We start from the raw sequence: 13,218 nt of genomic DNA on the forward strand, positions 1-13,218 counted from the left end.
CTCTCCACCTGCACCTCCTCACAATGCTGACATCGTCAAAAACTACGAATACAGCCCTTTGGCAAAGGCATCCCATCCCTCAATATCGACGTCCCAATTCCTAGAAGAAGCCCGTTCATTGCGCTACACCCATATAAAATTCCGGATTATACCCACGCGAACGAGTCCGCCTCCTTCGCTGGAATAACCGGGGCGTGTAGAAGGGACCTGCTCGGATTCACAGTTCACCTGGAGTTCGGGGCGACCTTACAGTTCACCTGGAGGTCACAGGTCACCTGGCAGCGTGGCCGGCTTCCCTTGGAACTTTGGCGTCGATTGAGGGTTTGGTTGGGACTGGAACTCTACAGCTAAGTCCAGCCTTTAGTCTTGTCATGCTGATCAATCGGTAGCGCATTCCCTTTCTTTATTTATTATGGCGACGACTTCAATTAATCTTCACGGTGTGACGGCTACTCTCGGGTACCAATACGACGGCACGACGCGGTTCTTGACGAGGCCTGACCCAGATAATGCTCCGATTCGATTCACGTTACATGCTGCAGCGAAATCCGCCCTATTCGACATCGTGGTTCCCATCAGATACAAGGCCAAGACCTCATCAAAGTCCATCAATATTCGTATCAGCCCTCTATCGATTACTTCCCTCAAGTACTCCACCAAAACAGATCTTCCCGATCAAGTCAAGCCGATATTCCCTTCTGCGATATGTCTCGAAATGCAACTGAGAGAGACCGCTACCATTCTTATACCCAGTTTCATCAAGGAGCCGGTTGAGGTAGCCAGGCGTCGGTCGGGGATGGTCCTCAACTCGTTATACGAACTGTCACATGCCACGAATTTATCCATCTATATCTTGGACTCATCACTGTCTTCAGATCAGCTGCAGGCTATCAGTACAGCAATTGCAGAACGACAGCTGCGACCAGTCGCTGGCCCGGACCACGATGTTTCTCGAATGTTTAGTGGCAGTGGTGCGAAGCCTACGACACTTCCTGCACCGTTGCCGCCATCTTATGACAAAGTCGTGACGGTCGAAACGAATCCCCCTTTGTACAACGAATCCTCAACCTTTGATCCGCCCGATGCTCGCTCACGCAAGCGTAAGCCAAGCCAAGAAGCGGTCGCCGACTCTGATACAGTCTGGAACAAGTTGGAGCAACTTGAGGCCATGTTCAACCGCCAGAGAGAGCAGGATGTCCATGCTGCTAACCAGTCACTTGTTATCCAAGAGTTGCGTGTCGAGGTGGCTGAGCTGCGAGAACAGCTTGCGACGTGCGAGAAGAAATACGAGGACTTGGATGTTGTGGGCTTTCTGTAAGGATTAGAAGCCAGCTCACAGTGTAAGAAAAGGCTAGTTCACCGGTACCAGTACATCGAAGGGTATTCAAACTTATTGCATCCCACTGTATCTCATTCTAGAGGAAGGATGCTTTGTCGGGATTTTTAGTCTCGAAACTAAGGAACTCGGGAAGTTGGAACAGCACGAGACTGCGGTGAAAAGTGTTCTCCCTAAAATTAGGCGCTAATATAAAAGGTATAAAACCTCGTCCATCTACTAAATATTATACCATTCCTATGCCATAATTCAGCCGAAGGCTGACTCTACATTAATTCATAAGTTTTCCCGAGTAATGAGGGTTTGGTGCAGACAGGGATAAATAAGTTTCTCGGAATCTGATTGGTCCAGATTTTGTATGGCCAGCCGCGAAAGAACGCGCAACTGGCTGATGGCACCAAAAGAGTGGGGCCAATCGGTGCTGGCCCCTGAAAGGCTCACGCGGAGTGCCGGCAGCTTGCGTCCATTTGGAATTGTTTGTTTACTCAGTACTGTGCCAGTACCACGCGTTCAATTCATCTCCCCAATTCGACAGGTCTCGATATGGCCTCGTTGATTGAGTAATGGATATCGGTCTCAACCCCGAAGAGCTCTCTACTGATTTACTCTTCGTTGTTTGTGCTCGTTGTGGGGAGGAGAGACCGGAGAGTGCCTTCAGAGCAAAGAGGCAGTCTGCTGGGCAAACTAAGCAATGCATAGACTGCCGTAACCAGCGCGTTTCTCATGTAAGTTCTGCCTTCCTCGTCTATAAGTCTCTTAACCCTCATCAAATGAAGCATTCTAGATCCAAAGTCGTGCTCCAGACGCTGCGGAACATTGCACTTCGTCCATCCTCACCTGGCAGACCTGCCACGAAGAGAACCGAAGGAGATGCTGGCCTATCGCCTCCCAACGAGAGATCCGGAACCCAGCCTACATCGCCAGAGAAGCTACGGCAACTTCATACAGCTAGGAGTTTATTCGGAGAGTCAATTAGCCAGCCGCACGTAGTGCTAGGGACGCCAATTCCACCAACCCAACAAAGCTCGCGGCTCTTCCGGGCTCTAGCTCCGTCACCGCCTGTGCAGCCAACGACCCATCCACTCGTCTCACATTCTGATCCATCTACTCTTCGAAGCAGCACACCTGGTGTGGATTACCCTTACTTGGCCACCAGGTTCCACAAGGGGGGGAAGGACTCGCAAGATGATTCCTTGAAGGCTGGGGCGAGGGCCAAGCTGGCTGTTATCCAGCGCGACCATCGTTCACGACGCCGTGCAGGGGAGACTGTGTCACTGACTCCCACAATATCTCAACTTGGCTTCTTGGAAGATTTTGAGGGTCCTGGAGAAGGTATCCTTGTTCTGTGGCCCCAGTAGTTTGTTCAGGCTAACCACGGAACGTAGATGGGAGTCAAGATCAACTACGACCGAGTGGGTTTCTAGATGGGGATGGGATAATCAAGGAAGGGGATGACAGGGGACAGTTCTCTGAATCTGATATTGACGCCGATGACTATTTCAACTTGCTGCTTTCACCTGATCGACCACGGAGGTACCTCAAACAATTAGGGGTAGAGTCTGATTCCGATCTAGGGGACGAAGACGAGAACGACGATAATGATTGCGTGGATGGAAGCCCTCTTCGCCATCGCTTGCGGCAGCCTTCCGCACAGCTAAGGCGTGGTCGCCGTGGTTCCTGCCCCTGGTACAGGAGGGCGGCCAAGAAAATCTCGAAGGCAAACTCGATCGTCGATGCCGCCACGGCGTATTCGGAGTCCAGTGATAATTCCACCTGAAGAATCGGCGGTCTTTCATGCGCAAGATCCGGTGTGGAATGGCGACCTTGAGGCGTGCGCCTTGACTGGTCGCGATAAGGCAATCCTCCGCGAGTTCTGGACAAAGCTGGACAATGACCAAATGCAGTTTTGCGGTCGATGCCGGGAGTGTTGGTTCCAGATGAAGATCGATTGCGATGGCATTTGTGCGCGTTGTTATCGAAAAGATGAGAAACGCCACCCCGACGAGCCGTACTTCTTCTCTGCGGATAATCAGCTCGACTTTGGCCCTGTACCGGCCCGGTTGCCCCAGCTTACGCCTACCGAAGAGTCTTTGATTGCTCGTGTTCACGTCCACGTGAACATTATGCTTGTGCGAGGGCAGCAGTACAAGTATCGGGGGCACGTAGTTCACTTTCTCCGTGAGGTTGGCTTAGTGTACAACCAGCTCCCGCTTCTGCCGCAGGAGTTGAACATTGTATTACTACGTCCTGCCAATACGTCGTCCCACGCAATTCTTAGTCGGCAATTCACCCGCCAGTTCCGTGTCCGCCGCCAGCCGGTTGTCATATGGCTAGACTACCTCCGGCGCCATCATCCTGGGTATCGATGCGTCGTCATCGACGAAGAGAGGCTAAATCAATTGCCCCAAGATGGCAATGTCCTGGATGCCATCCCCCAGAGTCAGGTGGAGGCTGCGGATGTTGGACCCGAGGAAGATCAGGAGGCAGAGCCTGACCTGGAGGACGAGGCTGCAGTGCCAGACATGTTGGCAAAGGACACGGAGCTCGATGCTCTGCGGTCTATTCTCGCCGGAGAGTCGGAAGCTGATTCAGAGCTTTCCACAAGCTTCCAGGCGCAGGCGCAACACGAGCTGCAGCTCCCGAATATACGACACACACCCATTAATGAGTTCAATCGCTCTCATGCCCTACTCTCCTTGGCGTTTCCCTGCCTCTTTCCTGACGGTAGAGCCGACTTTGTTGAACCTCGATTGCGCTCCATTGATTACAAGGATTACGTCGAGCACGCGATGCGCTGGCACGACGGGCGTTTTGCACGCCACCCGACCTTCCGCTTCGTCGCCTTCAACACGCTAATGCGGTCACAAGCACGTTCGCGGTCCAGATTCTTCGTGAAGCAACATGATGGGAGACAGCAGCCGCTGACGCGAGAGCAACTTATTCAGGCGCTGGAACACAGCGAGGACCCCGAGGCGCAGGCGCTGATCAACTCGATCACAAGGCATGCGGTGTCTATTCGCGGTACGCGTCCATTCTGGAACAAAAAGAGGCAGGACCTCGAGGCCTATGCCTATAACCTTGGTTGTCCTGGTGCATTCATCACGTTTAGCCCGGCAGATTTACACTGGCGGAGTCTCTACCAGCACATGCCCCAGTATGACGACTGGCTAGCCGCCACCGAGCCGGAGAGGATGGCTCTATCGCGCCGCCTATTGCGGCAGAACCCTCACATTGCTGCTTTCCACTTCTACCGCCGATACACCCTCTTTCGGGATATCGTGCTAAGTAAGAAGTTCAGCATCACAGATTACTGGGATCGGTACGAATGGCAAGGCCGTGGTAGCCCACACAACCACGGCCTGTACTGGATGGATAATTGTCCAGGGGCCGACATGGAGGACGAAGCGGCTCGTGATGTATTTGCACGCACATGGGGATTCCACGTCACTGCCATTAACCCTGAGCCGAGTAGGACTATGCCTCAGGGTGAGGGTAATCCCCTGAGCGTGGATCCCCTGAGCATAGAGATGACATTCCTGCGGCTCTCACAAATCGTCAACCGCTGCCAGCGCCACAAGTGCAATACCACGTACTGCTTGCGCGTGAGGAAGAGAACCGGTGATCTGGCGAGGGACATGGAAGGTGCCGCTGCGGATATCGAGGCGGCAAACGTTGCCAATCCAGAGAGGGAGTGTCGTTTTGACTTCCCTCGTGCCTTGCGGGAGCTGGCCGCAGTGATCAGGAAGGAAGGCAGGTCGTACTATGTCTTTGAGGCGGCCCGGAATGACAGCCTCATGAATAACTTCAATCCTGCGATTATCCTAGGCTGGCTAGCCAATATCGACATATCTCCTTGCACCAGCTTACAGGCGGTTATTACGTACGCTGCGAAGTATTGCAGTAAATCTGAGAAGAAGACCGAGTCTTTCGCCAGGCTTGCAGACCAGGTCTTGCCTCACACATCGCACGTTCAGCCCCTGTTGTCCTTCTCCTCTCGCCTGATGAACAAGCTGATTGCCGAGAGAGATTACTCGGCGCAGGAGATTTCCCATCTGCTGCTTAACATTCCGCTGCAAGAAGGCACCCGTATGGTTGTCACCGTGGACTGCCGTCCGTTGGAGCGACAGGCACGTTCGTATCGTGTGGACGGAGATGTCAACGAGGCCATCGGCAGCTACAGGAAATATCTAGAGAGAAAGGACCAGCATGAGGATATAACCTATCTCGAATACCTGCAATCGTACAATCTCAACACGTGGAGGAGACTCGCTGCTCACGCGAAGAAGAGAGTCCTGTCTTACTTCCCTCGATACAAGTCTATGGAGGCCTCTTCCCAGTTTAACGACTTCTGCCGTGTTAAATTGATGATGGTTCATCCACATCGCTCTCCAGAAGAGTTGCTCGTTGTGGGCGGGCAGCGGTTCGATTCCTTCACGGCTGCGTACATGCACTGCAGACAGCACCATGATACCCATGCGGACGATCATTATGGGGAACCAGATACAGATGAATTGACGGCAGAGGAGGATGAATTTGAGCTTGAGATCCATGAGGAGCCCATCGCGGAGGAGGACTGGCATGAACTCGCCCGCATGCTACCTGACCGCCCACTGGAGGAAGAGGACATCGACATCCTCGGCCGCCGAGACATTGACATCAATTACGATTGGACCCCTCGTGTTGGGCGGTATGCCGATGATGGCATTCTCAACAGCGACTACTGGAAGCAACGCAAAGCGGAAAACACCCTTGACCTTGATGTGGATGATCAGCCCTTGGAGGCTCGCGATTCCCTAAATCCAGAGCAGCGCATAGTATACGATACGGTGATGGGCCACTTCCTGACCCAGGATCCCTCTCAGTTGCTACTCCATGTGGATGGCGGAGGCGGCACTGGCAAGTCATACCTCATTAACCTGCTCTCCGCGCACCTCCAATCCGCGACAGGGGGGAGGGGGACACCTGTTTGGCGTGCTGCGCCAACGGGCGTCGCAGGAAACCAGATATCGGGCACTACCTTGCACTCCCTGTTACACCTCCCAATCAATAAGGACTTCAAGCCTCTATCTCCCGTTGATAAGACCCAGCTCCAGAAGAAGCTGAAGGATATCAAGTACCTCATCATCGATGAGAAGAGCATGCTAAGACTGCGTCAGCTATCGTGGATCGATGACCGTCTCCGCGAGGCGTTCCCGAACAGGAATGAGGAGTTCTTTGGCGGCCTGAACATCCTCTTGGTTGGTGACTTCTTCCAGCTTCCCTCTGTGCTACAGAAGCCGCTTTGTTACGACAAAGAGGTGCAGGGAGTAGAGATCAAGGGCAGGAACGCATATAGGCGCTTCGATAAATCAGTATTCTTGAAGGTTGTTCAGAGGCAGCGCGGCGACGACCAGGAGGCGTTTCGCACAGCTCTCGGGGAACTGCGGCTGCTCCAACTATCTATGGAGTCTTAGAAGCTCCTGTCCACCCGCGTGCAGGCAAAACTAGACGATCGAGAGGTCGCGAGGTTTTCCAGCGCCCTGCGAGTATACGCTACCAAAGATAGGGTGAACGAGTATAACCACTATCACCTCGACCGCCTCGGCCGGCCAGTCGTCCAGGTCAAAGCTAAGAACGTCGGCCCTGGTGCGGCTGCTGCCCCTGATGACAAGGCGGGCAACCTTGCGAAGCAGATCCCTATATGCATTGGCGCTCGTCTGATGCTGACGTCTAACCTTTGGCAGCCCGTTGGCCTCTGCAACGGCGCTCGCGGTACGGTTTACGACATCGGCTGGGCACCCGGGGCTGACCCCATCCAAGATCCTCCTTGTGTTATCATGATGGAGTTTGACAAGTACAACGGACCGGTGTTCCTGACCACCCCCGATGGCAAAAAGATTGTCCCAATTCTCCCAGTTGAGAGAGACTTTCTCATCGGAGCCACTCTCTGCGCTCGCACGCAGTTTCCCCTGATCGTATGCTACGCTATTACCGTGCACAAGTCACAAAGCATCACAGAAGATATGATCGTGACGGATCTCTCCTGCCGGGACTTTCAGACCGGTTTAAGCTACGTGGCTGTCTCTCGTGTAAAAACGCTTGAGGGTTTGATGTTAGATGCGCCATTTGATCGTAATCACCTGGTCTACGGGTCTCCCCCGGATGGCATGAAGATGAAGATGAGGGATCAGGAGCTTAGGAAACGACAGGTTCTTACACGGAGTCCTTACATGATATATAATACCAAGAATGGCCATGGCACTGGATCAGTACGTAGTAGTAGTAATAGCTTCCCGGCCCGCGGACACACGGCCTTCGGCTGAGGCTACCCCATGCGCCCCATCGCCGCTCCAATGTGCATGGGGTGGCGTAGTATTTTACGATGTCAATTGTCAGAGGGCTTTAGAAGTTTATCTTGCAGAACTCAAGTCCACGCTGTTTAAAATTCCGAGTATCCTCCCTGCCGAGGACTTATTCATGACCACGCTTTTGTGGCTAGGCGCGCGCTCACTTCTCGGGGCTGAAGCAGTATGATCTAACTCGGCTCGTATTCATCCTTTAGAGGGCTTGAGATTACTCCCAAGACCAGGTGTAGGCATTCAAGTTCCCATAGCCACCGCTGAAGATACAGGCTGTTCTCATTAGCTTGATCTCATGTCATGAATGTACGCATGTCCCTACTTTTCATATATCGGCTTTTCGAGAACTGGAAATTGTCGCTGCTGAAGTACGATGTCGATCCACCAATACCTTCATTCACGTTGCCAGGCTCGCCGAAGTAGCTGATCTTATCAACTTCAATAGGATTCTTGTTAATGTCATACACAATGGTACCCAGATGATGATAACCTGCAGGGTTGACTGAGGTCGTGGTGCAGCCTTCCTTGTTCCCATTTGCGCTCGTCTTCCACTCTACAAGGTCAACGATAGGAATGCACTTGGCAAAGCTTTTCCCGTTGCTGAGATTGCGCTGTACACAAATCTCCCGCGGCTGGCAAGGGGTGTCGGTAATCTTTTCCCGGTTGCTGCGAGGGTTCGCCACGCAAAAGCTCCGAATCTTGTCGGCTTTATAGCAGACGGAGCGGTCATATTTCTGTCCGGCTGGACAGGTCGAGACGGGAAGCGTGTCTCGAGAGACCAAAGATGATAAATTCGCCTTCGGTGGTTCAAACTCTTCTGGAGCGATGTCAATATAATTGATGGTGTGCTCAGCCACATCAGCAGATTCGGATTCGGTTTGAGCAAGGGGACCAGCTACGCAGCCGGCAGCCAAGATTGATGCGATAAGAGCGAGCTTCATCTTGAAGGTGAGTAAATTTTGTAAATTGAAGTTTTCATGGGATGTGACAGGACAAGTTGATGGTTCAGGAGAGATGTGGCAAGGGATAAGTCTTGCCTTTATATGTGTCTTGTGAGGAGATAGAACTTCACTCTCTGCTTCGGGGAGCTTCAACACAGAGTTTCACTATTTCGGCAATTCCAACTAGCTCTTCTACCTAGTTGGCACTGGTTTTAGGAGAATTGTACTATGTATGTATCGTATTACCGAGAAGTCGGTGAATGGTATGTTGCTTGACCTGTACATAGTGCCAGTACAATATGCAATGGTACATATGACACCGACCTCCCAGCCTAGGCTATGGACAAGAACTCACGATACAACAGAACAATTAAAATTAATGGCTCGGGCCAACGTTCGGCAGATGCGGAAATGACAGGGAGATTCTAGAAGCGGGGAGTATTGAATAAGCTTTGTACTAATACTGTATTTGGAACTATTATGAGATGATCTTCTAACTGCCGCACAATTGTATCAAAGTTAAATTTGTCAACGTCTTCAGCGACGGGCGCAGAGTGCTCGGGCTGGCGGCTTGAGCCTTAATAGATGGCAATTCATATTCGGCTTCCGTGCGTACCGCCCACTGGTGCTTTGATTGCGACCGACTGATGGCTTCAAAGCCTAATATACAGTGGGATGCAAAAAGTATTCGCAGGTGTGCAGGTAGGTCGGATGCTCGGAAGCTAGTCAGGGGTAGCTTGTCAGGTCCTCAATACCTTTTATTACACCGAAATCAGCGCGATAAGCTAGTGTCAAGTACATAAGCTAAGTTAAACTACTAACTAGAGAAGCTAGGGTCTATCAACGCGACTTACACACCTGCGAATACCTTTTGCCTCCCACTGTATGCAAGGAGTTGAATGAGACTAGCTATATTTTCTCAACTGTTGAATAATCACGCTGCCGGCAATTCCGTAGTGACTAATACTTGTCGGACCGAAGACAAGCTCGGGATGCTATTGTAGTATTGTCGTCATCCGCAACTATCTCCCGATTGAGGGTATTCGGAGTATGTTGATTCTCTTCGAAGCATCTTAACTCAACGGTTAATGGTAAAGTTCATCATACGACTGCAACGCGTCCTGGCTCCTTGTCGAGCTGCATGCTTGCCGCTATCCGTACTCAAGTCAAAACTATCGTGAGACGACGAATAACAGCAAAGACCATTGACGAAAACTGTAAAGTACGAAGACATTCAAAACGCTTCTAAAAGCTGGATCAAGTTTAGTACGTAAAATTCAATGGTCAACAGTTGTTGTTGGATTACGCAGGAATGCTGAGTGCAGTTACAATGGATTGCTATTATTAGCTCCTTGCAGTCGGAGGGCATTTGAGGCCTTATATCTTCGACTGTTTCGTTCTAGGACTTGAGTCCTAGAGTCCTAGATGACAGTCCTACGATTTGAGGTTTTAGGACATCAAACTTTAACTTTAATCTTGAACCTTAATCCTGAAGTTGAGGGGGAACCATCAATTCTTCCACCTCCAACAGTGGAAGCCGTACTCAGGATCTAGATACAGTACTAGGAGGATTCCAAAGAGATGCTTTCAGCCGTCTGATCTGATCATGCATGTAGTAGTTGTGACTCAGCCGAGCCATGAAACGGCCAAGCACATTCTTCGCTATTTCTATCTCCTTCTTGTTGGAAAAATCCGGGAATCCCCCTTATCTTCAGGATTCAGACTGTTAGTCTGAAAGTCCTAGATTTAAAGTTCAAAGTCCTAGATGAAACTATCTAGAGATATAAACCCGAGAAGAGCTCTCATCTCAATAATGAAAAACCAAGTTCCATAAAAAAATATATACTTTCACCCAGCACACACTGCGCAATATAAACAACACTTCTGGGCAAACAGGCTCATCTCCAATGCAATTGGCCTTCCGAGATCTGCATCATTTACATCTCGGATAGGTAATACCATACCTGAAAACTTTTGGAGACGTGATTGTCGAACCTGATGCCGATGGAGTAGTGTCGCACTGAGCGTGCTTAAAGGGTTAGAGTGAATATGATGAGCAGCAGCAAATGTGTTGATTGATATGTTATGTTATGTTATGTTATGTTATGTATATTTTTCGTCCGGGGGCCATTGGCCCCGAAAAGTCCCCTACTGGGCACAGGACGTGCTGGGCTAGAGGAATCGAATCTATCTACACGCTAGTTACAGAAATGCTATTGGCCATAAAGGATTAGTCAATCGCGACGCGAAATTAGTCTTCCCCATGGCATCCAATTTCTGCAAACGGGTCAGTAGACCGCACTCTATCCAGCATATCATCGGCACAAATGGCGCATCCTATCGAGCCTGTTACCCGTCAGCGGGATGACAAGGCGCAGCTGGCATATGGCAGCCGCTTTTGGAGCCTGATGTCAGAAGAGCTGAGATCAGTCTGTATGCGGCAGCCCGAGACTGCCTCAAGGTGGTCACGACCAGATGGAGAGCGTGGTGACACCCTTCATCTGGTCGAGAACAGGTAAGAGAAAGATAAAGAGAGAAAGAAAAGGTCTACAAAAGAGATGTGAGAAGAGAAGGAATGAGAGTCGCAAGTGCTTCTCTGGTCGTCGTCGCCTAATGACGAAGGCAGATCTTTCCAAAGAACGCGCTGTTCTTGGACAGGTCGATGAATTTGGCGAAGTCTTTTCCTACTGCTAGATTGACTGCTGCGTTCGGTGAGGGTGTCAGCCTCATCCGATGACGTGGCGGTACCTTTCTGCAGTAGAAGATGTGATCCGGTGCTTTGCGTCGGCCACATGAGCAGACCAGGCGTGCGTCGTTGTGGTCGAATCTCTCGTGATACGCAGCGAAGTCCCCATGGAGGGATCTCGCTGCCAGCAGATGGTGCAAGGCTGCGCGCGGGAGCGAGAGCTCCGGCGGGCAGCCTGTGGTCGCCTTGAGATTGAGTCTTTTGTACTGCTCAGGAGCGGAGATGGACCACCACGCCTGGAACGCTTCTTTGGGCTTCTGTCTTGCGATTCTTCGTAGGTAAGCCAGTGTCGGTTGAGCGCCTTCGGGCTCGGGGAGCGATGACGCTGCCTTTGCCAGCTTGTCGGCCTGTTCGTTGCCGGGGATGTTGGAGTGCCCTGGCACCCAGCGAACTTGGATGGCTCCATGCGATGTCGCCAGAGCTTGGAACTGTTGTTTATATTGCGCAGTAGTGCTGGGTGAAAATGTATTTTTATGAAACTTGGTTGTTCATTATTGAGCTGAGAGTTATTCTCGGGTTTATATCTCTAGATGATTGTATCTAGGACTTTGAACTTTAAATCTAGGACTTTCAGACTAACAGTCTGAATCCTGAAGGGAAGGGGATTCCCGGATTTTCCAACACGCCCCCATCCACCTTGTCTTCAGGGCACAGAGTCATCGTGGACTTCAGTACTCCAAATAATACGACCTGCTTCCTCGATCGGACATGCACTGACTCGAATTGCTTCTAGAAAGTGACCGTGGCTGACGGCGTTCAATGGTTTAGTGAGTCCGTCTGCTACCTGCTCATGTGTGCTGACGTATTGCACATCAATATTCCCGGCTTCAACTTCTTCTCGGATATGGTGCTTGGTTAACGGAATGTGCTTTGTCCGTTGGTGAAGCTCAGGGTTTCTGCATAGCTTTAGGGAACCCTGGTTGTCGCCGTTCAGTGGGATAGGCATATGTAGCGGAAGGAGCAGTTCAGAGAAGAGGTTCCTAGTCCAGGCCAATTCTCTGGCACACTGGGAGAGTGCTGTATATTCAGCCTCGGTAGTCGATAGTGCCACTGTTTCGTGCCGTTTGGCCCTCCATGAGACTGTAGATCCTTCAAGTTGAACAAGCCATCCAAACGTCGATCTTCCCGTAACAGTGTCGCCTTTCCAATCCGAGTCGGCCCAAGCTGTGATGCTCCAAGCGGATTCAGGATCTTTCTTGACGCCCCCAAGCACCAGGCCGTGGTCTCTTGTCTGCTGTAGATAGCGGAGACCTCTTTTGATCATTCGTGAATGTGTTGGTGATGGATTCGACATGTATCTTGAGAGTACCGAGAGTAGGAAAGCTAAATCGGGTCTGGTTTGGGTCATTCCATACATCAGCGAGCCGGTTTTCGAGCTATAGTCTTCTCGTTCTTCTGGAGAAGCCGAGTCGCCATTGTCTCTTGGTTGCAGTGTCGAGAGTGAATTTCGCTCCATCGGGGTCTTGACCGGTCGACAATCCTCTAAGCCGAATTTCTTCAGTATTCTGGTAAAATATGCATCCTGGGAAAGGTAGATCAGCCTTGAGTTCCTGTCTCGGGTTATTCTTACTCCAAGAAAATGGCTGGCGGGACCGAGATCAGTCATTGTGAAGATCTCTCCCAGGCGGGCTTTGTACCCTTGGATTGCTTCCTTGTTGCTGCCCATGATGAGGAAGTCATCCACATATGTGATGATGATCACTCCCGTTGTGGGATTGTGATATACGGCCGTGTCAGACGTTACTTGTCGAAAGTCAAGGGATTCCAAGGCCTCCTTCAGCTTCTTTTGCCATTGCCGAGGCGCCTGTTTGAGTCCATAGAGGGATTTGATCAGTTTGCAGATCTTCTCGGTTGAGA

At 51.1% G+C, this 13,218-nt stretch overlaps 2 protein-coding genes across 2 annotated transcripts; one reads left to right on the top strand and one right to left on the bottom strand.

Moving 5' to 3' along the window:
- Positions 1-412: 412 nt before the first annotated feature.
- FOXG_14244 (uncharacterized protein) lies at positions 413-1,318 on the top strand (the record flags this gene model as incomplete). Its single annotated transcript, XM_018394323.1, has 1 exon — positions 413-1,318. The coding sequence occupies one exon, from the start codon at positions 413-415 to the stop codon at positions 1,316-1,318; it is 906 nt and encodes a 301-aa protein (XP_018253966.1).
- A 6,570-nt stretch (positions 1,319-7,888) lies between these two features.
- On the bottom strand, positions 7,889-8,984 carry FOXG_14246 (uncharacterized protein; the record flags this gene model as incomplete). The annotated part of the gene is made up of 2 exons (XM_018394324.1): positions 7,997-8,984; positions 7,889-7,947 (listed from the first exon to the last, which is right to left on the bottom strand). The coding sequence occupies exons 1-2, from the start codon at positions 8,613-8,615 to the stop codon at positions 7,889-7,891; spliced, it is 678 nt and encodes a 225-aa protein (XP_018253967.1). The 5' UTR covers positions 8,616-8,984.
- Between the last annotated feature and the right edge of the window lie 4,234 nt (positions 8,985-13,218).

The sequence above is a fragment of the Fusarium oxysporum genome, chromosome 14, assembly GCF_000149955.1.
Source record: "Fusarium oxysporum f. sp. lycopersici 4287 chromosome 14, whole genome shotgun sequence".
In the NCBI taxonomy this organism is placed as follows: Eukaryota; Fungi; Ascomycota; class Sordariomycetes; order Hypocreales; family Nectriaceae; genus Fusarium; species Fusarium oxysporum.